Source organism: Eschscholzia californica, unplaced genomic scaffold (assembly GCF_041429995.1).
Source record: "Eschscholzia californica isolate CP2 unplaced genomic scaffold, dmEscCali1.0.p SCAF_2, whole genome shotgun sequence".
Classification (NCBI taxonomy): domain Eukaryota; kingdom Viridiplantae; phylum Streptophyta; class Magnoliopsida; order Ranunculales; family Papaveraceae; genus Eschscholzia; species Eschscholzia californica.
In genome coordinates, this window is record NW_028238309.1 from 58029473 (window position 1) to 58052437 (window position 22965).

Below are 22965 nucleotides of genomic sequence, written 5' to 3' on the forward strand. Positions count from 1 at the left end.
CCATGATCTATCCATCATTTGTATTTCATGAAGTTGCTTATCCATCATATGAGAGTGAACATCTTGTGCTTCTTGCTTTTACCACTCCTTAATTAGCTTTAAGGGTATTTCCTTTTTGTTTTTCTTCTCTGTTGGAATACTATTAATAAAGGCTTATGCTATTTCACTTGTTGAATCTACCTATGAATTATTGAATTTAAATGATGCATTTCATCCTCAAGGTGATTCCTCCTAGTTATTTTTTTTATTCGGAATGTAATTTTGTTGGATAAAGTTAACCTTCATTCCAAAGTTGTTCGGGAAAAAGAAACTAAGAAAGTACTATTTTCACGAACAGTTGTTTTTGCATTACAAAATTTAAGAAATAGTTACAACTTTATTTTAGCAGTTGTTCAGACTGGTCAAAATATCAAAAGTTAGAAAGCACTTTCACACAAATTCAAATCAGTATCAAATCAATCATTAAATCAAATAAATAACGGTTTTATAGTTTGGAAAGCAGTTACGGTCACAATCTTAAAAGAGTCAGCATATATTCGTAGTGCTATGTTTTTTCGAAAGTTTGTGCTATCTAGGATTCGATAGTCGATGGTTCGCCGCGCTCCTTCACCCATATCTTGCTTTACTCTTAAACTATGGAGTGATTATATCAAAAGAAGATCTTCTCAAATAACTAAACATGGTGTAGAAAGTGAAGGAAATGGGTTTGTGGTCCATTAAAACAACATCCTTAATTTCATTTGATGTGGTCCCAAAATGAAGGAGAGGAAAACTTGGAAACATTTAATCAAGAAAACAGACTAAAAAGGGTACACAAACCCACTTTTCCATTTTCCTTGAACAATCCACCACAATTTTTAAGTAAATGACAACCCATAGGAGTTTTTTTTTTTTTATGAGAACAACCCATAGGAGTTAGGCTTCAATCTTGTCGCGGCCATGCTGCTTTTCTGCAAACCTAAGAGAGCTCAGTAGATTTTTATGATTTGATATTTTTCAAATCTGAAATGCGATATATTCAAGTAATAGATACATCATTTATCTATACGGAATTCTATAAGGATAGATAAGTTAATAATGATATATGTTATAAGGATAGATAGGTTGGAAATTTGTATCCTCTCAACATGAAAGTTTTGTGCACCACAAGACAAAGGAAGGAACATGCATCAGAAAGACATTCCTTTATTTTGTTGCAAGGACATACATTCCTTATTCTTAACACAATCGAGGTACCCATCTGGCAAAATAAGGGGGGTTGGCGCCCCTCATTACGGTTATAGGCGCCCCATTTCAATTTAAATCTGCCACAAATTTATGACCCTCCAACACACAACCTAACAAGCCGTAGTTTCACTACAAATGAGACGGCAAACCATTTTCTTATTCAAGTTTTGTCGGTGCCATCTGTAAATTATGATCGGCCAATTGGCTTTTGTATCATGTCAACAACAAAAAATAATGTGTTTGGACCAAAAAGTGAGTCCATCCTACGAATACGGTCAAAAAAATGACTTGGCGAATACGGTCGTATATCACCTCTTCTCTCTCATGTAAGTTGTAATACTCGCCAAGTGGCTTAGTTCTTAAAAAATTTACCTAAACTTCATGTGTGGTGTTCTTTGAAGCTACTTCTTAGAGTGTTTTTGTGGGTAACTACCGAACTTATTAACGAGTGGTGCTACCCCATTAGTTCAAGAGTTCCTCTATTGTACTACATTAATTGCCCACGACTTTTAGAAGATATTCGGAGATACTCAAGAACTTCAGGGAGATATTCAGAAACATTCAACAACTGAAACCACTTCACCAACGGACTGTCAAGATCCACCAAGAGTTGGAGAGCATATCAAGATCAAGTGATAGATCTAGCATGGGTCTTTATCTTTTCTTGAATTTTAGCCTTAATTGATTTCAACCATAGAGTCTCCACAGTTGGTTGATGAACGTATGTCGATATTCGAATATCTTCCAAGATCGACAAGAAAGAAAGAAAGAAAAAATATCTACAGCCTAGCATCCAAACAAGTTACTAACTGCTGTAGGATCAACAAAATAAACTCCATCACTTTGATCAACTCCAAACCTAAAATGCAATTCAACCAAAAATGGGATTAAATGTTCAAAAGTCGATAAAATTAGATTCACATAAAAGGTAATTATTTAACCACTGAAACGATGGAAGATCAAACCTAACTGAGCCTACGACAATAATAGTTAAATGTAGAAGAGATTTCTACACTATAAAATATCATTATGTCATCAAATGTTTACAAATTCAAGTTGTTAGCAAATCCAAAACACACATATAATTCATACATATATATATATAGATATATGTGAGAGAGAGTATGTTGGTCTCTGTTCTTTTTTCACTCAGTAGATTAATAATAACTAAAACAGGATCGACACAAACTTCACAGACCCCATAAAAACAACTACTTCTACGTAAATTAGCACCGGAAATGAAAACAAGCAAGCTCACACTGCCGGAGTGAAAAAATAGATAAATAATATTACTTGTGAGATATTTTTGGCTAAGTGGTCAATGAAGTTGATCGACATGGTCGTTTTCCTTCCATGGCATCTTTCTTCTTCCGGCAATTGGTGCAGAGGAATGGGCCTTCCCACGGGCTCGATGTGGCCGAGAAAAAAGGTCCAGAGTTAACAGTAATACCTTCACTAGGAGGTTGATCCACTTGGCAAACGGCACACCGTAATAGCCCGGAGTTTGTTTTCCAGGGGAAGTCCTTGCCCAACCTAAAATTTCAATAGAATGAAAGTTAGCAGCTTGTAATTGGCTGGGAGAATAACTAATTTCTGCATGAAAATAAAATCATATGCATATAGTGAGCTTAGTCAATGAAACTGATGTGGAAAACCAGTTGTTGAAATAAGAAGCAATTACGTATTTCATTGCCTTCCTCTGGGAAAATAAAGTGAAATTACGAAAGAATGAGAAAACAAACTTGTGTAATAGATTTCCAAAATAAGTTTCAGTCAGACTCATCATTTGATGTTCTTCCCTGTTTCCTCATGAAAGGCAGAGGCTAAGAGGCCAAGAGAAAAAGCGAAATGAACAGAACCCCATTTCTCCCTCAGTGATACAAGAACGTTGACAAGTTCGTTCATCAAAAATCAATCTCAGTAGAAGAGTTGACCAAGTTCCTTGGAAGTTTTACTAAGTCTAAGATATAGTTTCCAGATCCTTCGAGTTCGATTATGTTTTCCTAACTACTAAACATCTATAAAGCTTAAAAGACTAGGAGGTAACTAAGAAAGTTCTTCAAGGTTCTCTAATGAAGGAAAGATGAACCCGTAAACAGAACAGACAACATGTATTTCAGTCACAACCATAGTCAGATTAGTCCATTTTTTAAGACATGCATCAGAAAAAGATTTGCAAGTGCATCTAAAATACTACTAGAACGAATTAGACCTGAAGTGTAAAAGGAAAAAAATAAATACTGTGATCACCACATTCGAGCACCCGTATCGAAATAATGCAAGCATATTACTAGTAAACCTAAGAATACCGCCCAAATAAACGAATCAGAATAGGATAATTTGGTAATAAGCCATCAGATTGGGATACAATCATTATATTCAACGATGATAAACTAATGTGACTTAAGATACGTGGCTTCATGGATGAATAGTGTCATTCACAAGACTAAACTGAAAAGGATAACTGAGGCCTAGAACACATAAATCAATATGTAGGATATGCATACCTTTCTGAAAGCATTGCAGAACCCTCTTCAAATAGATCTTCAACAACTCCAACAGCTGACAGCTTATTAGCCAATTTATTGACGGAATTCTGAGATTTCTTGCCAAATATAATGGAACTAAGCATATTTTGTTTCTTTCTAGGTGTTGGAGGCAAAACAGAATGATCGGGTGGAATGATGTCAACAACTAAGCAGGTTGTGTCGTCTTTCAAACCTCTTGTTCTCAGAGCTTCCTACAACATCATGAAAAGATATCAGTCGGAAACGGGCCTCGAGAGTTATGACTTGAACTATTGGAAATGAGATCGTAATAAACTAAAGTTAAAGATCACCTTCACAACCAGCTTTGCAGCAAGTTCTGCAGGTAACCCTCGGCAAGCCTTCGCAGCCATCTCAGATGATAAAGCATCCCAGATACCGTCCGAAGCAATTATTAACCGTCCCCCGGCATTTGAAAGCTAGAAACAGAATACCATGTTGAAAAGTTAGGAACTAATATTATAAGTTAAAAGGACAGCATCGAACAATAAAGATGTATGACTTGTGAGAGCTTTAGCCATAGGACTCGCCTTCACTTGCTTAACATGTGGAACTGGGACAATGAACTCCCCCACATCCATATCACCAATTGACCGAGAAAGACATAATCCACCAGGCCAGCAACGGAGGGGTCCAACCTATGAATCAAATAAGCTATCATTGATTAGGAACAGGAGATGGCTAATTGCTAAGAAAGCTTTGAAGTTGGAAGCATAAATCATTTCAGCAAAGATCATTTACGTTTTCATTTCTGTTTACCTCATTTCCCCCAAATATATTAAGTCTTCCAACTTCACCACCACTAGCAGTAACACGTTCTCTCTCTTCAACATTCTCTTCTAGCCGGTGGTCAACTGTTAAAACTGAAACATTTCCTCCCTGGGTGTCCAATATGCATCGAGAATCTCCCACAGATGCAACCGTCACAGTCCACCCATCAATCACAACAAGGGTAACAGTTGTTCCAGAAGTCTCTCCTGTAACCATATTCAACACGAACACTTGAAACTCTAAAAATATACAAAAAAGGAGACAGAAAAAACATGAAAACTTGTCGGTAGTGCTTGCCTTTTCTCTGAAATTCTATGTCTGTTTTCACAAAACCAGCAACTAAAGCTTGCGGAAGCGCTTGAAGCCACTCGTCTCTACCAATGCCTTGAGGAATTGCACTCATAACATGACTTAACAGATTTTCTTTAACAAATATAGCAGCGGAGATACCATTGTGCCCATCAAAGATCTATATCCCAACAAAAAATTAAAAATTTATCAATCTAATTTGAAGTACTAAAACTATAAAAATTTGATCTCGAAAGACAATTAAAAGAGAAATTACCGCAAAAACCGAAAAAGACGTTGATGCGTTCCCAGGGATCCTCTGGCAATCTAGTTTGATCAGAAAATAATCTTCCCCTTTCTTAGCAAGAGCAGCTTGTCCACACCTAACTGAAGGTTTCTCAGCTTTCTCACTCCTCAGTTCTCTACCTATCAAGGTAGCAAGAGGAACTAGAGGAGGCCTCATAACTGAAACTTCTGAACGGCTCATTTTCATCTATGTCTTACCAACATTTTCTAAACCCCTTCGAATTCGAAAACCTAAATCCATCCAAATGAATCTCATAAAACCACTTATTTAAACAATTTCCTCATTACAATCTGAACAAAAAGATTTCACATTCCCATACTATACAGATCTAACACCAAATAATTCAAATCTAAATTCTTCTTTAACACTAATTCTTAGACAAAAATAGAAAGAACCCTAGAAACTGTCAAACAAAATGCACCAAAAAAGTACAAAATTTGGGATTAGGTTTAGAAACCCTAACCTGAAAAGTAAAAATATGAAAAAGAAATCCTTGCTCGATCTGTGTAGTAGAGGAGATCAGAAACCTAACATTCAGTTTCTGCAAGAATAAAAACACTTGATTGATTAGAATCCAAGCTCGATCCGAACAAGAAAAGAAAAAACACAAGAGAGATGATTGAGAAAGAAGTCATCATAAGTAATATTCTTACAAAGATTTTAGAGAGAGAGAGAGAAAGAGGGAAAACTGAATGGAAAAAAACAATAATAAAGACTACAGAGTGAAATAGAAGAGAGAAAGAGACTCACGAGTCCTGATCTTATTACTACTTTCTTCACAAAAATTCGACTGGAAAAGGGTGTGAAAATGGAAAAAAACGCGGGGACAAATACTAGGAAAAAAGAAAGCGCCTTTTACAAAAGAAAGAGGAGAAATAGAGAGAGAGAAAGAGAGAGAGAGAGAGAGAGAGAGAGAGAGAGAATATAGTGGTTTTGGAGGGTGAGAAAGAGTTGAGTTTAGTAGTAATTGATTGATATCATTGTTTAGAATTAGTGGTTAATTTACTAAATAAGATGGGTAGAGATTTATTTAGTACACTTGAATGATTTCATTGAACATCTTTATCATCTTAAAGAGATTTTGTTGTTACTCTAAATGTTTTTGTTGTATAAAATTACCAAGGTATATATCGTGTCTGATGGACACTGACAGTTCTATAATCACAATTGTTATTCGGCTAATTGTGATTTCTGTAATTAGTCAGACACTGCATTATTTGGTGTGATCTAATAAGGGTGGTAAACTAGATAGCAATTTACGAAGGTCTGTTACTGAACTTTTTAGTTTTAATAGCTCTTCTACATTAAATTTTAAAATAGATCGTATTTTAGGGTTAATTTTGTGAGAAACACCGCGACAATAATCTGGGTGATATGGGTGGTATTCTTGCGCACATAAATCTAATATTGAATTGATTTGCACCAAAGTGACCTACTGGTAAATTTAACTTTGTTGTGCTAGTCTGCTAGACCTTTAAGAAATTGTGGTAATCTTTTTTAATATTGACTAAGTCATTACAAAGGCATTGATATCGATACTATGTGATAGACACGATAACTGTCGAATTACTACTGGTCTAAAACTCGACAAATTAAATGTCTTAAAAACCGACAACTTACATGGTCTAAAGCCCACATAAACTACTTTATTTATACCCAAATTCAATATTTTTGGATTTACACTTTTATGAGATCGAACCTCAGACCTCCGCATTACGAAATAGATGCACTGACCACCGCATTACGAAATAGATGTACTGACCAGCTGAGCTACCCGCTGTTAACAAAAATTGTAGTAACTGTTGTTATCGAAATAGAGGAAAATTACTAGCCACTTTTGAACTGAATTTTTGTAAAAACAAAACTAGTAGAAGTAGTAGGAAGGTCTTTGCAAAAAAAAAAAATAAATAATAGTAATGTCCAAATCCTTAACAAAAAAAACAAAAGTGATAGTAATGTCCAAATGCCAATTCCACTAGTATGGTAATAATTTAATATTTTCTCCACACGTTAGATTATTTTGTTTGGGAGACCTTGCTGCAAACATAGGCCAAAAATAAATTTTTGCATTGAAATGGTAAAATCGCCTGAACTTTGGAGATGAGAGGACAGTATATCTCAAGAGGGCACTCTAGAAACACTCTATTTCTAAAGTGTCCTCTTGAGATATCACTAGTTGTCCCTCTATTTTTATAGTGTACTCTTTAGATATCTTTAGTTGTCCAACTAATCAATATTTGAATTTTAACTACTCCCTCTGTCCCAAATACCCCCAACTTTGTGACCAGCTTCCTGCCTAGCCCCTTACTTTATCAAAAATACCCAGATGACTCCTTTTTCAGATTCTGTTATAACACCGTTAACCAGTCATCATTTCTCTCTCCTCCATCTTATCACCTCTCTCTCCCACCTAACCTTCTCGCCACCTCATCGTCTTCGCCGACGAAGGTCGCCGACCGGTCAATTTTTCGGCCGGAGACCTTCAAACATAAATAATAATAATAATTTTTATCTCTCTCCCCTTTCTCTCTCTAATTTCTTTTTAAAATCTCTCCTCTCTCTAGATCTAGTGAACCAGATCTGGTTCACTAGATCTAGAGAGAGGAGAGATTTTTTTTGAAAAAAAAATAAAAAAAAATTTAGATAGAGAAAGAGGAAAAAAATTAATTAATTTTTTTTTAATGTTTGAAGGTCGCCGGCAAGCGACCTTCGCCGGTGAAGACGATGAGGTGGTGAGAAGGTTAGGTGGCAAAGAGAGGTGATGAGATGGAGGAGGGAGAAATGAGGACTGGTTAACGGTTTTATAACGGAATCTGAAAAAAAGATCATCTGGGTATTTTTGATAAAGTAAGGGGTAGGCAGGAAAACGATCACAAAAGTTGGGGGCTATTTGAGAAATAACCATATTTCTTTACTAAAATAACAATGTCACATAAGTAAATAAACACAATTTTGGAGTTTTGCATTGTGGACACAAAATTATTGAAGATCTCTATTTTCGCCACTTAAGAGTGAGAATCTCAATTGGAACTTGACACATATGGCAAATAGAAATTTTTGAGCATTGCATTGGAGATGCTCTTAGAGTGTCTTCTTGAGTTTATCTGAGTTGCACTCTAAAATCCAAACGAACAAAATTTTTATTTGTAACTAGTTATTTCTGATTGAATTTAAGAGCGATGTATGTATTAAAGAGAATTATTTTCTATTTTGACATTCAAGAAAAAAATTTAATTGACATTTGATGACCATGATTTGTAGATTTCTCTTCAGTGTCCGATTGAATATGCTTTTACATTGGAGAAGAATGATCTAGTAACTAAGAATTTAGTCCAGTTAATTTTAATGGTGTAGAAAACAATGGGATTGCTAATCTAGCCTATCTAAATTAATGTACTATTTTTTTTAATAAGATTATAGTGAGAATAACATTATCCGGCACCACAGCTAGCAAGAGATATTTTTTCAACAAAAAAAGCTAGCAAAGAATACTATTTCAATTTAGATAAAATCATTTCCTAATAATAATGGGTTGTTATTATCTCAAGGCATGTGCATCACTAATTAGATTTGTCAAACAATGTATGATTTTCTTTAGAGAAAAGGATTTGCATGTTCTTAAGAAATATAAATAATAATTAAATCCATTGAAATGTTCTTTGTTTTCATGGGTCCCCATCTCATTTGTTCATAGTTAGGACCTACTTTTATTAAATTAATTGTGATTAGGTAAACTAATATTATTTCTTTAATTATATATTTTTATAAATAATAAAAGAGTTCTTTTTGAAAACTTTAGTTGGCATTCATGATTCATGACAATGGACCAATTCTCATATGTTTCTTTTGAAAGCTGTCATCCTCTCATCCAAATGGTTATATTTTATGCCCAAATTACTAGGAAAGTATTTGTGTAATGAAAACAACCTGCGGCTTCCTTTTCCTCACAGACAATGGCTAAGAAATATATATGTAGTGATAAATCATACTATTGTTTAATTTAGATTTTAATTGATTTTGTTAACTAACTTCGTAAAATGTTACTTTCCTGAATTTCCATATTGGTTAAAACTTGTCTTAATTTTTAAGGTTTTTTTCCGCAAGGCTCTTTTGTGACCAGCTTCTCGTGAACCCTCTTTACTTTATCAAAAATATATAGAAAACCTCTTTTTTCGTTATTGTTAAATATTCGTTACTCTTTCTCTTCTATCTCATCATCTCTCTCTCTCACGTCATATTTCTCGTCACCTCATCATCTTCTCCGATAGGGTTACCAGTCGGTCAAAAATTCTGGTGACCGACCGACGATCCTATCGGAGAAGATGGTGGTGGTGAGAAATATGACGTGGCAGAAGAGGTGATGAGATGGAGGAGAGAGAGAGTAACAACCATTTAACGCTAACTGAAAAAATGAGACTTGCTGGATATTTTTGATAAAGAAGGGAACTTCGCGGAAAGTTGGTCACAAAATAAGAGGCTTTTCAGAAAATAAACCTAATTTTTATAATTCAATGAAAAAGCTAAGAATCTATTGCGAAGTATTTTATAGAACTTGTCATCTACTAGCTAACATACTCGCAGTTATGTAATATGTTTATAGAATTGATGAATTCAACTTTATGAAAGGCTGTCAATATGTCCCAATTTTTATTTTATTTATTCTTAACTTTTAATTTCATTTCATAATTTTTTGTTTTTTTTTTTTGTTGAAAATCAATATTATTTGTAAATGAGACATCAAAATTCCAAAGACTTTGATTAGGAAGAGAAAAGAAAGAAAGATAAAGATGAAATTTTAAGGACATTGATGATGTGGCCATGTGTTAGTAGGGACCCAGTTAGGGTTGCCACTCATTTGAAATTGGTGCTTCCTAGCTGGTGAAGTTGACATAAAGACATCATCATAATCCTACTCGATATTGTATTTGGAGTGAGGGTCTGGATTGACAGTCCAGGGCCATTATCTGAGATGGAATATTTATGTTTTCATATAGAATCAATGAGAAACTACCATATTGTATTGACTCAATAGGGATCTGACATATATAGAGTGGTTTAGATGAAATGTTTTTTTACTAGGTTGTCATATCTTGTTGTATCCATTTTGGATACATTACCATGCTAGGAAAGTCCACTTGTGGTTGTGGATAATGTTAGGAACGCCTATCAATAGTACGTGACGAGAACGATATATGTATGACACCTAGAACCTTCATACTGTGATATGATAAATAAACGAGCGAGAAAACTCGAAAAACCTTGGCAATGTGATATGATATACAAGGGAGAGACAAACACTAGCAACAATAGTATACTCAACTCATGTTAGATTGATCTGTGGTCCTAAAAGTAGATTTAGAAGGAGATTCTTGTGATCCTTTTCTAGGTCTGATAGGAATCTTAATCTTAATCCATAGGACACCATTCACAAATCACAACCATAACATAAGCTCCAAACTTGCTCTCCTTTTATCAAATAACTTGTAATTTTTTTTCAAATATAAATCATTAAATTGTAATTATATAGGCGATTCTTTGGCTTATGATATATTATTTAGGAACTCAATTATCGAGTGGGATTGTATATCTGTTTTTCTGAATCATCTTAGCGACCAACTTTTGGAAAAATTTGATTAGTTTCATCCATAATGAACATATGCTAGTTGAGAAGGCTAACCAAGTCTTTTTTTTTTTGTTGAAAAGCTAACCAAGTCTTTCAAATTGAATAGAGCAAACAATTGACACTTTTTATAAACAGATTCAATCCAAACATGGTTGGATCACACAACTGATTTTCCGGGAGCAACGGGAACTAACCGAAATACACATTAAAACTTCTCCATCTCTATGTAGATTTGTTTAGCTAGCAGAACTGTATCATGCATGATATTTTAATTCTCTAGCCTCAAGGTTGAAAAAGGTGATTTTTGTTGGTGACTCCATTAATATCATTGCTTATCTTCATGGACTAAGGAATCAAAAGTATCAAGCACATTGGACAACATTGTATCTTTTGAAAGAAATCAAAACTATTTGTGTTTCTAATGGTCTCATAAGCATCGTTGTAGCCGCTAGTGTTGGAAGGTCCACTCCACTCGGCCAAACCGAGTGGACTTGGTCCCATAGGAATCCTATTACAACTAGGATTCCTTAGTAGTTAGGATTATAATTAGATAACCATTATAGAGTTTAGTTATTTTCAATTTCCTCTTTTGTATCCTATATATACATAACCATACATAATTGTACAATCAAGTTATTGTGTAATAATAAAAGGTATTTTACCAAAGTATTTCCCTAGCACTAATAACTTGTCTCTCTCCCTCTCGGCTTCAACCGAGTCTTCATCTTCTTCTTCTCCCACTCGGCTTCACCGAGTGTGATCATCTTCATCTTCTTCCACTCGTCATCTTCGAGTGCCTACTCGGTTATAACCGAGACATTAATCAAGTCTCTCTCTCGGCTTCATCCGAGAGTGACAATCATCAAGGTATTTATATTTTCACATGGTATAAGAGCCAAATTTTTTTTTTTAAACCATGACTACTCCCGAAACAACTTCGGAAACTACTCAAGTTCATTATACTTCTAATGGTGGCCCGTTTGATGTTCACCATTCGGATTCTCCAACCACTATTGTCATCACACCACTTCTAACCGGTGATAACTACAACTCATGGTCTCGAGGTATGTCAAAAGCTTTAAGAGCAAAAGGCAAACTAGGTTTCGTAGACGGAAGCATCGACAAACCCACCGATCCTAATGAATTAGAACAATGGGGAAGATGTAACGATCTCGTTTCTAGTTGGCTTATTAATTCGGTAGACCCACCTCTTCGATCATCAATATTATATGATGAGACGGCATCCGACATATGGAAAAATCTCTTTGATAGATTTCATCAAACCAATGCTCCTAAAATCTTTCAATTAAAGAGAGCTATTTCTTGTCTCAAACAAGAGAATTTAGACGTTTCTACGTATTTTACACATCTCAAGGCTCTTCAAGATGAACTCAATTCCTTGCTTATCACCGAGCCTTGTATATGTGGTCATGGTCGCTCTTTGGTAGAAAGAACCAACCAAGATAGAGCTATGGAATTTCTTCAAGGTCTTAATGACCGATTCTCATCAATTCGGAGTCAAATTTTGTTGATCGAACCCTTCCCATCTATTCTTCGTATCCACTCACTTATCAAACAGGAAGAAGTTCAACAAAACCTTGTTACTCCCATGAATATTGACTCAAATACTGCTGCCCTTGCCGTTGGTTCAAACTCATATAATCACAATCGTGTTGATGGATCGGATAAACAAAGAACCAAGCGACCACGACCATATTGTGACAATTGCAGGATCCATGGCCATGACGTTTCAACGTGCTTCAAAATCCATGGATACCCGCCTAATTACGGTCAAAGGAACCGGACCCGGGCTCGGCAAGAACCGATGGCTGCTTCGGTCACGGACCAAGTAGGACCGGGGGTGCCTACAGCAACATCTCTCACCCCGGAACAATACCAATCGGTTTTGGCTTTATTAGATCACCACAAACTACCCACAACCTCTATCCGTCTCAACAAAGATCCACTCGTTAATCTCACCGGTAAGTATACCTCTTCTTTTCATCCCCCTTGGGTTATTGATTCCGGAGCCGCTAAACATATATGTTCGACTCTCTCTCGCTTTTCTTCTTATTCTATTGCACCTCCCGACCTATACGTTCGATTACCCGACGGTTCACGGGTTAAGGTGCACCATATCGGTTCTATCTATTTTTCAAATAGATTTTATTTACAAGATGTGCTTCATATTCCATCTTTTCAATTTAATCTCATATCTATATCTCAAGTTTCTAAATCCCTTGGTTGTACCGTCTTGTTTGATAATGACTTATGTCTTTTTCAGGACCGAACAACGAGGACAAAGATTGGGCATGGTAGTCTTCACGACGACCTCTACTTCCTTCGCACGGAGCATCCCATCCTTTCGGTTTCAAGTTTAGTTCGAGATAATTCTAGTCATGAGTCTTTTGTTTTATGGCATAAACGTTTAGGCCATCCTTCTTTTTCCCGTTTTCAATATTTTAATTCTAAGCTTCCATGTATGAATTTTGGTTTTTTATCAAATAAAGTATCATGAGAAGTTTGTCCACTTTCGAAACAATGTCGATTACCTTTTCCTACTAGTACTACTTCCTCCTCTCATATATTTGAGTTAATACATGTAGATTTATGGGGTCCCTTTCCGGTTCCTTCCACCTCCGGGTGTCGTTATTTCTTAACCCTTGTCGACGATTTTTCTCGTTGTACTTGGATATTTCTCATTGGTTCAAAATCGGACTCAAATACGATAATTAAATTTTTTTTTAATTACGTTCATACGCAATTCGATTGCAACATTAAAACAATTCGATCCGACAATGGATCCGAATTCATGAATAATTCACTACAAAGTTGGTTTCTTGATAAAGGGATTACCCACCAACGTAGTTGTACTCACACACCCCAACAAAACGGGGTTGTTGAACGAAAACATCGTCACATTCTTGAGGTGGCTCGTTCTTTACGCCTTCAAGCTCACCTCCCTCTATCCTTTTGGGGTGAATGCGTTCTAACCGCCGTCTGTCTCATTAATAAATTACCAACACCCATCCTTTTAGGAAAATCACCACATGAAGTCCTCATGGGTACTCCTCCGAATCTTTCCCACTTACGTGTGTTCGGATGCCTTTGTTTTGCACGTATTCCTTTGGTCAAAACAAAGATGGATGCTCGCTCTTCCGCCGGCATCTTCCTTGGCTATCCAAGCGGACAAAAAGGATATCGTATTTACGACATCTCCACAAAACGGATTTTCGTCTCTTGAGACGTCACATTCTTTGAAGATCAATTTCCTATGTCCGATTCTTCACCTTCGGCGACAAACAATTCTCCTCGTCCGACGCCATTCTTATCGATCGCCGACGACGACGACGACATTGCCTTTCCGGCACCAATTAATTCACCGTCCAACAGTAGCACCGAAAAGACTACTGTTCCTGCCATCCCGGTCAGAGATACCGATACAGAGGTGCCTTCAGACACCTCTGAATCGGTTCCTGTCCGATATGACAATGCAGAGGTGCCTTCAGACACCTCTGCTGGATCAGTCCCTGATCCACTGAACGTCACAGGGGTGCCTTCAGACACCCCCGTTGACACTCCTGTCAACCCCAATTCCGGGGCTTCTTCGGCTGCTGCCGACATTACCGTCCTCGACGGTTCTTCTCCTACCGTTCCGTCAAACGACGATGGGGCTTCGGACTCCGGCCGACCTTCCCGGTCACGACGCCCACCATCCTATCTTAATGATTACGTGTGTTCCAACACGAATACAGTCAAGTATCCACTTGAAAACTATTTTTCTATAAATTCATTTTCTACATCTCATCAACAATTTTTATCATCGGTACTATCTACTACCGAACCTAGCTCTTTCACCCAAGCAATGAAATCCTCCCATTGGAGAGACGCTATGGCCAAAGAAATCTCCGCCTTGGAAGATAATCAAACCTGGACTATCACCAGCCTCCCACCCGGCAAGAGACCTATTGGTTGCAAATGGGTGTACAAAATCAAGTTCAAATCTGACGGTTCAATCGAACGTTACAAGGCCCGTTTAGTGGCCAAGGGCTACACACAAATTGAGGGCATAGATTACAGTGACACTTTTGCCCCAGTGGCAAAACTAGTAACTGTTCGTGTTCTCCTCTCTCTTGCCGCCATTAAAGGCTGGTCTCTCCACCAATTGGACGTTAACAACGCATTCCTTCAAGGTGATCTGAATGAAGAGGTTTACATGAAACTTCCCCCCGGTTTCTCATCTCAGGGGGAGTCTAAAGTCTGTCGGCTTCATAAATATTTATACGGCCTTAAGCAAGCCTCCCGTCAATGGTTCTCCAAATTTTCCTCTGTTCTCATCGAACGAGGTTTTTCGCAATCTAAAAGCGACTACTCTCTCTTTACTTTTCGTTCTCACTCCACTCAAATTTACGTTCTCGTCTATGTAGACGACATAATTATTACAGGAAATAATAATGAAGCTATTTCCCAGTTAAAATTATTTTTAAATACTGCTTTCTCATTGAAAGATCTGGGTCGTTTACAATACTTCCTTGGTATCGAAGTATCTCGCTCTTCACAAGGCATCTTCCTATGTCAACGGAAATATGCCCTTGATATTTTAAAAGATTTTGGACTCACCGCTGCACGTCCTTCTGAGTTTCCCATGGAACAGAAACTTCGTCTCAGTCCTACCGACGGGACACCTTTGCCAGACCCGTCGGTCTACCGCCGCCTAATCGGCCGATTACTTTACCTTACGGTTACACGGCCAGATATCACCTATGCCGTAAATAACCTCAGTCAATTCATGCAAACACCTAGCCAAGTACACTTAGACGCCGCTCACCGCGTACTACGATACTTGAAAGGTACCCTTGATAAAGGAGTTTTCTTATCCGCAGACAGCTCACTCCATATTACAGGATACTGTGATTCGGATTGGGCAGGCTGCCCTTCAACCCGTAGATCAACTACTGGATACTTCACAATGTTAGGGTCCAGCCCTCTCTCTTGGAAATCAAAGAAGCAACCCACAGTTGCCAAATCTTCAGCTGAAGCAGAATATCGAGCTTTAGCCATTCTTACATGCGAACTACAATGGCTCAAGTATTTACTACTTGATTTTGGAATCGACCACTCCGACCCGATGACAGTTTATAGTGACAATCGGGCCGCTCTCCACTTTGCCGATAATCCCGTCTTCCACGAACGAACAAAACACCTTGAGATAGATTGCCACATCGTTCGTGAAAAGATCAAAGACAACGTCATTGCCACACGCTTCACCAGTACAGAAAATCAGTTAGCGGACATCTTCACAAAACCACTTGGTGCAGAACCGTTCAAGAACATAATTGGCAAGTTAGGCGTTACTTCCATTCCCGCTCTAACTTGAGGGGGAGTGTTGGAAGGTCCACTCCACTCGGCCAAACCGAGTGGACTTGGTCCCATAGGAATCCTATTACAACTAGGATTCCTTAGTAGTTAGGATTATAATTAGATAACCATTATAGAGTTTAGTTATTTTCAATTTCCTCTTTTGTATCCTATATATACATAACCATACATAATTGTACAATCAAGTTATTGTGTAATAATAAAAGGTATTTTACCAAAGTATTTCCCTAGCACTAATAACTTGTCTCTCTCCCTCTCGGCTTCAACCGAGTCTTCATCTTCTTCTTCTCCCACTCGGCTTCACCGAGTGTGATCATCTTCATCTTCTTCCACTGGTCATCTTCGAGTGCCTACTCGGTTATAACCGAGACATTAATCAAGTCTCTCTCTCGGCTTCATCCGAGAATGACAATCATCAAGGTATTTATATTTTCACAGCTAGTCTACGCAATGATCCTTCATGTAATTTTGTTCTTAATTAATGAACTCGCAGAATCACTTACAAAAACCATAACACTATTTTTTTTCTTTTGGGATTAACCAGCAAATTTACGTGGGAATTTAGATGAACGCAATTTTTGTTATATGCACATTTATCTTCTTTGACCTAGACACGAAAACCTTAAACTTTATATGCACATTTATCTTCTTTGACCTAGACACGAAAACCTTAAACTTATGCGCATACGCACATTAACAAAAATGGTGTGTGCATATACCAACATACTTTATAGGCAATACCAAAAAACTAGGCTGAACTCATGGTAGTGCTTTCAAAAGTTGGGACTCTTGAATTCTCTTTATAAAACTCTCTAGGGAAGCTTCAAAAGCACCCCAAGTTTAGTTAAAGGTGCCTCTTTTCCTTATACCATCCCCTCAAATTTGCCTTCCATTAACAGTTCTGGGAGACACTCAACTTCCCAACTCTCTATAATATTGTTCTTGAAGCCCTACAAAGAGAGTTCTATCCCTCAACTCTTATAAGTAACTCCAAACACTTTTTCCTTTACTAGTAATGAGATGGGATTAGTTCAACAAAAAAATAAAATAGTAATGAGATGGGACAAAAATGTAGAGAATAAAACTTATTTTTGTTATAATATCATTGTTCCAGATTGTAAATTCTTTGAGATAAAAGTGATCCAAAGCTTTACAAATAAGAGAAATGTAAGTAATGTCTGATAATACACATAGGTTGAAGTAAGCAACCTAAATGCTAACCTTTTAGTTAAATCATTACTATTTACATACAATTAAAATTCCAAAGTGAGTTTTATATCGGTGGGTGGACCCGGGCCGCGAACTTTTTTCCCATCCCTAGTCGAGAGGAGAAAGAAAATAAAAGATCTTAGAATTTTCCGGACCTATTTTATATACTCACCATAGTAAATCTAACTGTCCATATCTTTTTTATTTTATTTTTTGGAAATCAAACTTCATTGAAAGGCCGAAAGGCTGATGAAAATTACATCATGAAGTTTGAACTAACAAAGACACAACCAACATCGGGCAAACAAGACAAGTTATGCCTACTTCGGGAGGGTCTGGAGTTGTCTGATCTGACTGGTTGGCTACTTCAGGTGCAGCCTTCACTAACCAACTAAAGGTAGATTTATAACCGATGCTTCTTTCACCTTCTTCTCTTCTCGCCGTCAACCGTGGCATGAAAATCTCTGGTTAGTGCATCTGATTCTGGTACATCGGTAGAGAGAGTTGTAGTTGATGAAGAAACTCCCAATAGTGGTCTATGATCATAACACTCGGTTCTGAATAAACGAAAATAACAAAAGGTCCTAAAGACCAACAAAACAGGCCCTAAAGACCAACAAAGAAACATATCTTTTATTGTACTAAGTAAATAAAAACTAGTAACTCTTTCTTCTCCTTTGCTCCGCAACACTCACTGGAACGATCTTTAATTTCGATCCAACTTCTATGATGTCCCGCCATAATCAGGAAGTCGCCGCCACCACGGAAGAACCGTCAATTTGATTGTATAAACTATAATGAAGGGTCACTGTTGTTGTCGCCGGAAAATCGTCAATGTCGCCGCCATTGTCACCGGAAAACTGTCATTGTCGCCGAAAAAACTGTATCTGTCACCAGAAAACCGCCACCATCACACCACCACAGAAATCACACCACCACCACGAAACACCACCAGATCTTGCCGTAAAAACGAATGTCTCCACCACCACCACCCACCATCATCATTAAACACCACCACAAAACTTACCCACAACCCTCTTGTAAGAAACTCTCTTAACTCGATTTTATTTTCAATAGTTCTTTTTGGTTTACAAATATCCTTATATAGGAGAAGTGATAAGAGAGTTGTAGTAGTTATAACAGAAAACCTAAAAACAGAAATAACAGAAAATAACAAGTCTAACTAACTTTGTTTCTTGATTTCACACAGGTTCCTTTAGACACAATGGAAGTCAGTCTAATCCTGTTGACTTGGTCTTGGAGCTTGGTCTCGGTCCAACTATTGACTTGACTGGGAAGACTAGAAGAAGGGTTTTGGTTGACCATATAAAAACCCTTTTCTAAACCTGTTTGCCCTAATCTCATCCCTTCTCTTCTTCAGCCGAAACCCTAGCTTCCAGTGCCCCCCTCAAACCGATGGTGATGAGAGACGAAACACCATCAGTTTGTCTCGAAATTTCTTAAACAAGTCTTCTGGTAACCCTTTGGTGAATATATCCGCGATTTGTTCTGTAGTGGAGACATGATTCACCATAACCGAACCATTCGAAACCAGATCTCTTACATAATGGAAGTCCACTTCAATATGCTTGGTCCTCGCATGAAAAATAGGGTTCGAAGCAAGATATTTGGCAGAAATATTATCACAGAAGAGATGAAAGGGACGAGTTAGTGGTAATCGGAGCTCTTCCATGAGGTATGACAACTAAACTAACTCTGTAGCAGTATTTGAAAGTGATTTATATTCTGCTTCTGTTGATGACTTGGCTACTGTGGCTTGTTTCTTCGAACTCCATGAGATTAGATTTGTACCAAGAAATATACAATAGCCCCCTGTTGATTTCCTTGAGTCAGGGCAACCAGCCCAATCTGAGTCAGAGTAGGCAGTAAACCTAGTTAACTCACCTGCAGAGAGGGTTATTCCTGACCCCATTGAGCCCTTGAGATACCTTAGAATCTTTTTGACAACAACTAAGTGTACTGTTGTTGGTTTATGCATGAATTGAGCTGCATAATTAACTGCAAATGATATATCTGGTCTAGTGAGTGTTAGGTACTGTAATGCCCCAACTAGACTCCTATACTCAGTGGGATTTGGGAGTTCTTCTCCATCTGTGATTGAAACCCTTTTACCACTAGATACTGGTAATTTAGATGGTTTAGAATCCAAAAGCTTTGCTTTTTGTATTACCTGCAATGTGTACTTGTTCTGTGTAAGAAAAAGTTGCCTCTGATCTGTGATGACTTCAATGCCTAAGAAATATGATAAAGGACCCAGGTCTTTCATCTTAAAGCTACTGCTTAAGTCCTTGATAAGAGATGATAATTGAGACATAGAATTCCCTGTGAGAATTATATCATCCACATATAAAAGAAGAATCATTGCTGATGATGGATGATGAAAGACAAACATTGAGTGATCTGATTTGCTCTTTTGGAAACCATATGACAATAGAAAGGTTGTAAATTTGTTGAACCAGGCCCTAGGTGCCTGTTTAAGACCATATAGAGCTTTGTGTAAATGACAAACAAGGTTGTCTGTTCCTGGTTTGATAAACCCTAGTGGCTGAATCATATACACATCTTCTTCTAAAACCCCATGTAAAAAAGCATTTGATACATCAAGTTGTTTGATATGCCATGCTTTTGAAATTGCTATAGTGAGTACCAATCTTATAGTGTTTGCCTTCACAACTGGACTGAAAGTCTCATCATAATCAACACCCTCTTGTTGATGAAATCCTTTTGCTACAAGTCTTGCTTTATATCTTTCAATTGTACCATCACTCTTTTGTTTCAACTTAAAGACCCACTTGCACCCAAGTACATTCATGTTGTTGTGATAAGGTACTAAAGACCATGTTTAATTGTCAAGTAAAGCTTGGTACTCCTCATTCATGGCCTGAACCCAGGCAGTATGCTTAGCTGCCTCCTTATAACATGTTGGCTCAGTTGGTAGTTGTAATATGGATAAATAAGCAACATCTAATGTGTGAGGTAATGAAAAATGAGCTACAAAATCATTGGGTAGATCTTTCCTTTTGATAATCCCATTTCTACCTCTTGTTGTGATTGTTCTAGATGGTGGAGGATGAGATGTTCCTAGTGATGTTGCTGGTGTACTAGTGAAACATTAGCAATGCCCTCATCACTAGCCAAAAGCCTTGATACTGAATTAGCTGGTGTACTAGTAATTATACTAGGTGTCCCTAATTCAGTTGGACTGTCTAGAACATGATTAATAGAAGGTAGGGGTAATGAGATATGTGGCTGTGTTTTCTGATCATCACTAGACTGTCTATCACTGAGGTTGACATAGGGAAAGTTGTCTTCCTCAAATGTGACATGTCTAGACATATAAAGTCTTTTTGTTAAGGGATCATAGCACCTATATCCCTTATGTTCATTACTATAGCCCAAGAAAACACATTGTACACTCTTGGGTCTGAGTTTATCTTTTCTGAGTTCTCCAAGGTGTGGGTAACAAGCACAGCCAAAAACTTTGAGGATTGAATAATCAGGAGAATGATGAAATAGTGTGTCATATGGAGTGTTTCCTTGTAAAGTTTTGGTGGGTATTCTATTGATTATATAGACTGCAGTACTAAAAGCATCAAACCATAGATGTTTTGGTAAAGAACAGTGAAAAGATAGTGTATTACCAAGTTCTGTGATGTGCCTATGCTTCATTTCAGCTTTTCCATTCTGTTGAGGGGTATATGGGCAGGAACATCTGAAAAGAATACCACTTTTGTCTAAGAATTCCCTAAATTCTCCCTTTTTGAGTTCTGGTGCACCATCTGACTGAAAATAGACAATCTTTTCCTTGAGAAGTTTTCATTTTTTGCCTTGAAATGACTGAAACACTTCATACTGTCAGACCTTAGTTTCATTGCATATATCCATCTATACCTGCTGAAATCATCTAGAAACAGTATATAATATCTTGCACCATTAGGAGTGGTGACAGGGGCTGGTCCCCAAATGTCACAATGAATCAAATATAGAGGAGTATTGGTAGTAGAAGAAGAAGATTCAAAAGGTAGACACTTGCTTTTACCTAATTCACAAGACTTACAAAAAGTCTTGTCCAGTACTTAGAATAATTTTATGTTCCTCATGAAGTTGCTTGATAACTGCACTATTAGAATGTCCCAATCTTGCATGCCAAACATCATAGTTTGAAGATGTCTGAGATAGATAAGCAACCTTATGTCTATGATTTAACATAGCATTATGTACCTCTATAGGATACAAATTGTTTTTGACAAGCCCTTCTGCTAGGATTTGTTTTGAATGAATATCCTTTATATTATAACCCCATGGTAGAAATTCTACTGAGCATGAATTATCTTTTGTGAATTTTGAAATTGATAGTAGATTCCTTTTAAGATTAGGTACACATAGAACTTTACTTAACTCAAAATTATGGGTTGAAGTTGAAAGTGTTGATGTACCTGTGCTATAAATGGGTAAAAACTTGCCACTGCCTACCATAACAGCATCAGAACCATTATATGGTTGAATTAGTGTAAGATTGTCTTCACTATGAGTCATATGGCTACTAGCTCCTGTATCAGCCAGCCAAGAACTATCTTTTTTTGATATATAAGTAGAATCTGTAGTGACAAAACACTGTTCCTGTTCTGGGTTGCAATCATAATAAACTTCATCCTCTAATTCTGTAATCACTACAGCAGTATGACACTCATGAAATTCATCATATTCATCACTGTTTTCATATGGTAATAGTACAGCATTATTGCATTCTAGCATACCTTCTTCCATATAAGAATATGATTTCATGTTTGTGGTATCTTCTTCATGATGAGCTTCTTCAATATCATCTTGAGGACATTGAGATTCAGTATGATAAGTTGGGTAACTTCTATTTGGTTTGTATCTAAAATAACAAACACTAGGAGTATGTCCCCATCTTTTACACAAACCACATGGGACTGAAGAGAAATCAAAGTCCTCAGCCTTTTGACCTTTTAGTTGATTATTTACTGAAGATTGACCCTTTGTAGGAGACCCATCTCTCTTTGCATAAGCTTGATTTTTATAATAAGATGGTGAGGGTTTATTAGATGGTCTTTGATGTGGCTTTGGATACTGTCTCCTAACATAATATGCCTCCTGATCAGTTTCTCTTTGTAATAACCACTGTTCATGTAGGATTAATCTTGATTTTAGATGGGCTAAAGTCAATTGCTCATTGTTTGCTCTTATAGCAATGACAAATTGATCATAGTCAGAGTTTAAGCCATGAATAGCTAGTCTGACAAGCTCAGATTCACTAATTTTATCATTTACTGAAGTTAAAGAATCTGCAATTAGCTTTAATTCTCTGAGATATTCAGCAATAGATGCACTTCCTTTCTTGATTATTTGTAATTTTCTTCTAAGTTGGTCTTTTTTTTATTCTAGACCTTCATTGTTGGTAAGATCAAGGTATTCCCATATTTCCTTTGCTGTTTTTAGCCCATATGTATCATAGTAAACAAACTTTGAGAGAGTACTCTTAAGGTATGACCTAACAAAACTCTCTTTTGATCTCCATACTTGGAAATCAGAGTTTACTTGTTCTATACCATTGACATATCTAAGTTGAG

The 22965-nt window shown here is 37.1% G+C and overlaps 1 protein-coding gene across 2 annotated transcripts; it reads right to left on the minus strand.

The window, feature by feature from the left end:
• Window positions 1-2214: 2214 nt before the first annotated feature.
• LOC147559523 (putative protein phosphatase 2C 5) lies at window positions 2215-6284 on the minus strand. Of its 2 annotated transcripts, none has more exons than XM_086661417.1 (9): window positions 5890-6284; window positions 5603-5680; window positions 5110-5369; window positions 4842-5013; window positions 4533-4750; window positions 4304-4411; window positions 4067-4192; window positions 3735-3967; window positions 2215-2760 (listed from the first exon to the last, which is right to left on the minus strand). In XM_086661417.1, the coding sequence occupies exons 3-9, from the start codon at window positions 5323-5325 to the stop codon at window positions 2538-2540; spliced, it is 1296 nt and encodes a 431-aa protein (XP_086517543.1). In that variant the 5' UTR covers window positions 5326-5369; window positions 5603-5680; window positions 5890-6284; the 3' UTR covers window positions 2215-2537. The 2 variants fall into 2 exon arrangements, with proteins under 2 accessions (XP_086517543.1, XP_086517542.1); XM_086661416.1 differs by having other exon boundaries at window positions 5793-6236.
• Window positions 6285-22965: the final 16681 nt, after the last annotated feature.

What these genes read in the sequence shown, in the direction of transcription:
- LOC147559523 (XM_086661417.1), bottom strand. Translation starts at nt 5,325, where the DNA reads ATGAAAATGAGCCGTTCAGAAGTTTCAGTTATGAGGCCTCCTCTAGTT. An exon ending in CTGCAAAGCTGGTTGTGAAG is followed by an intron (nt 3,968 to 4,066) that starts GTGATCTTTAAC and finishes ATGATGTTGTAG; the next exon opens with GAAGCTCTGAGAACAAGAGG. An exon ending in TCTGCAATGCTTTCAGAAAG is followed by an intron (nt 2,761 to 3,734) that starts GTATGCATATCC and finishes TTGAAATTTTAG; the next exon opens with GTTGGGCAAGGACTTCCCCT.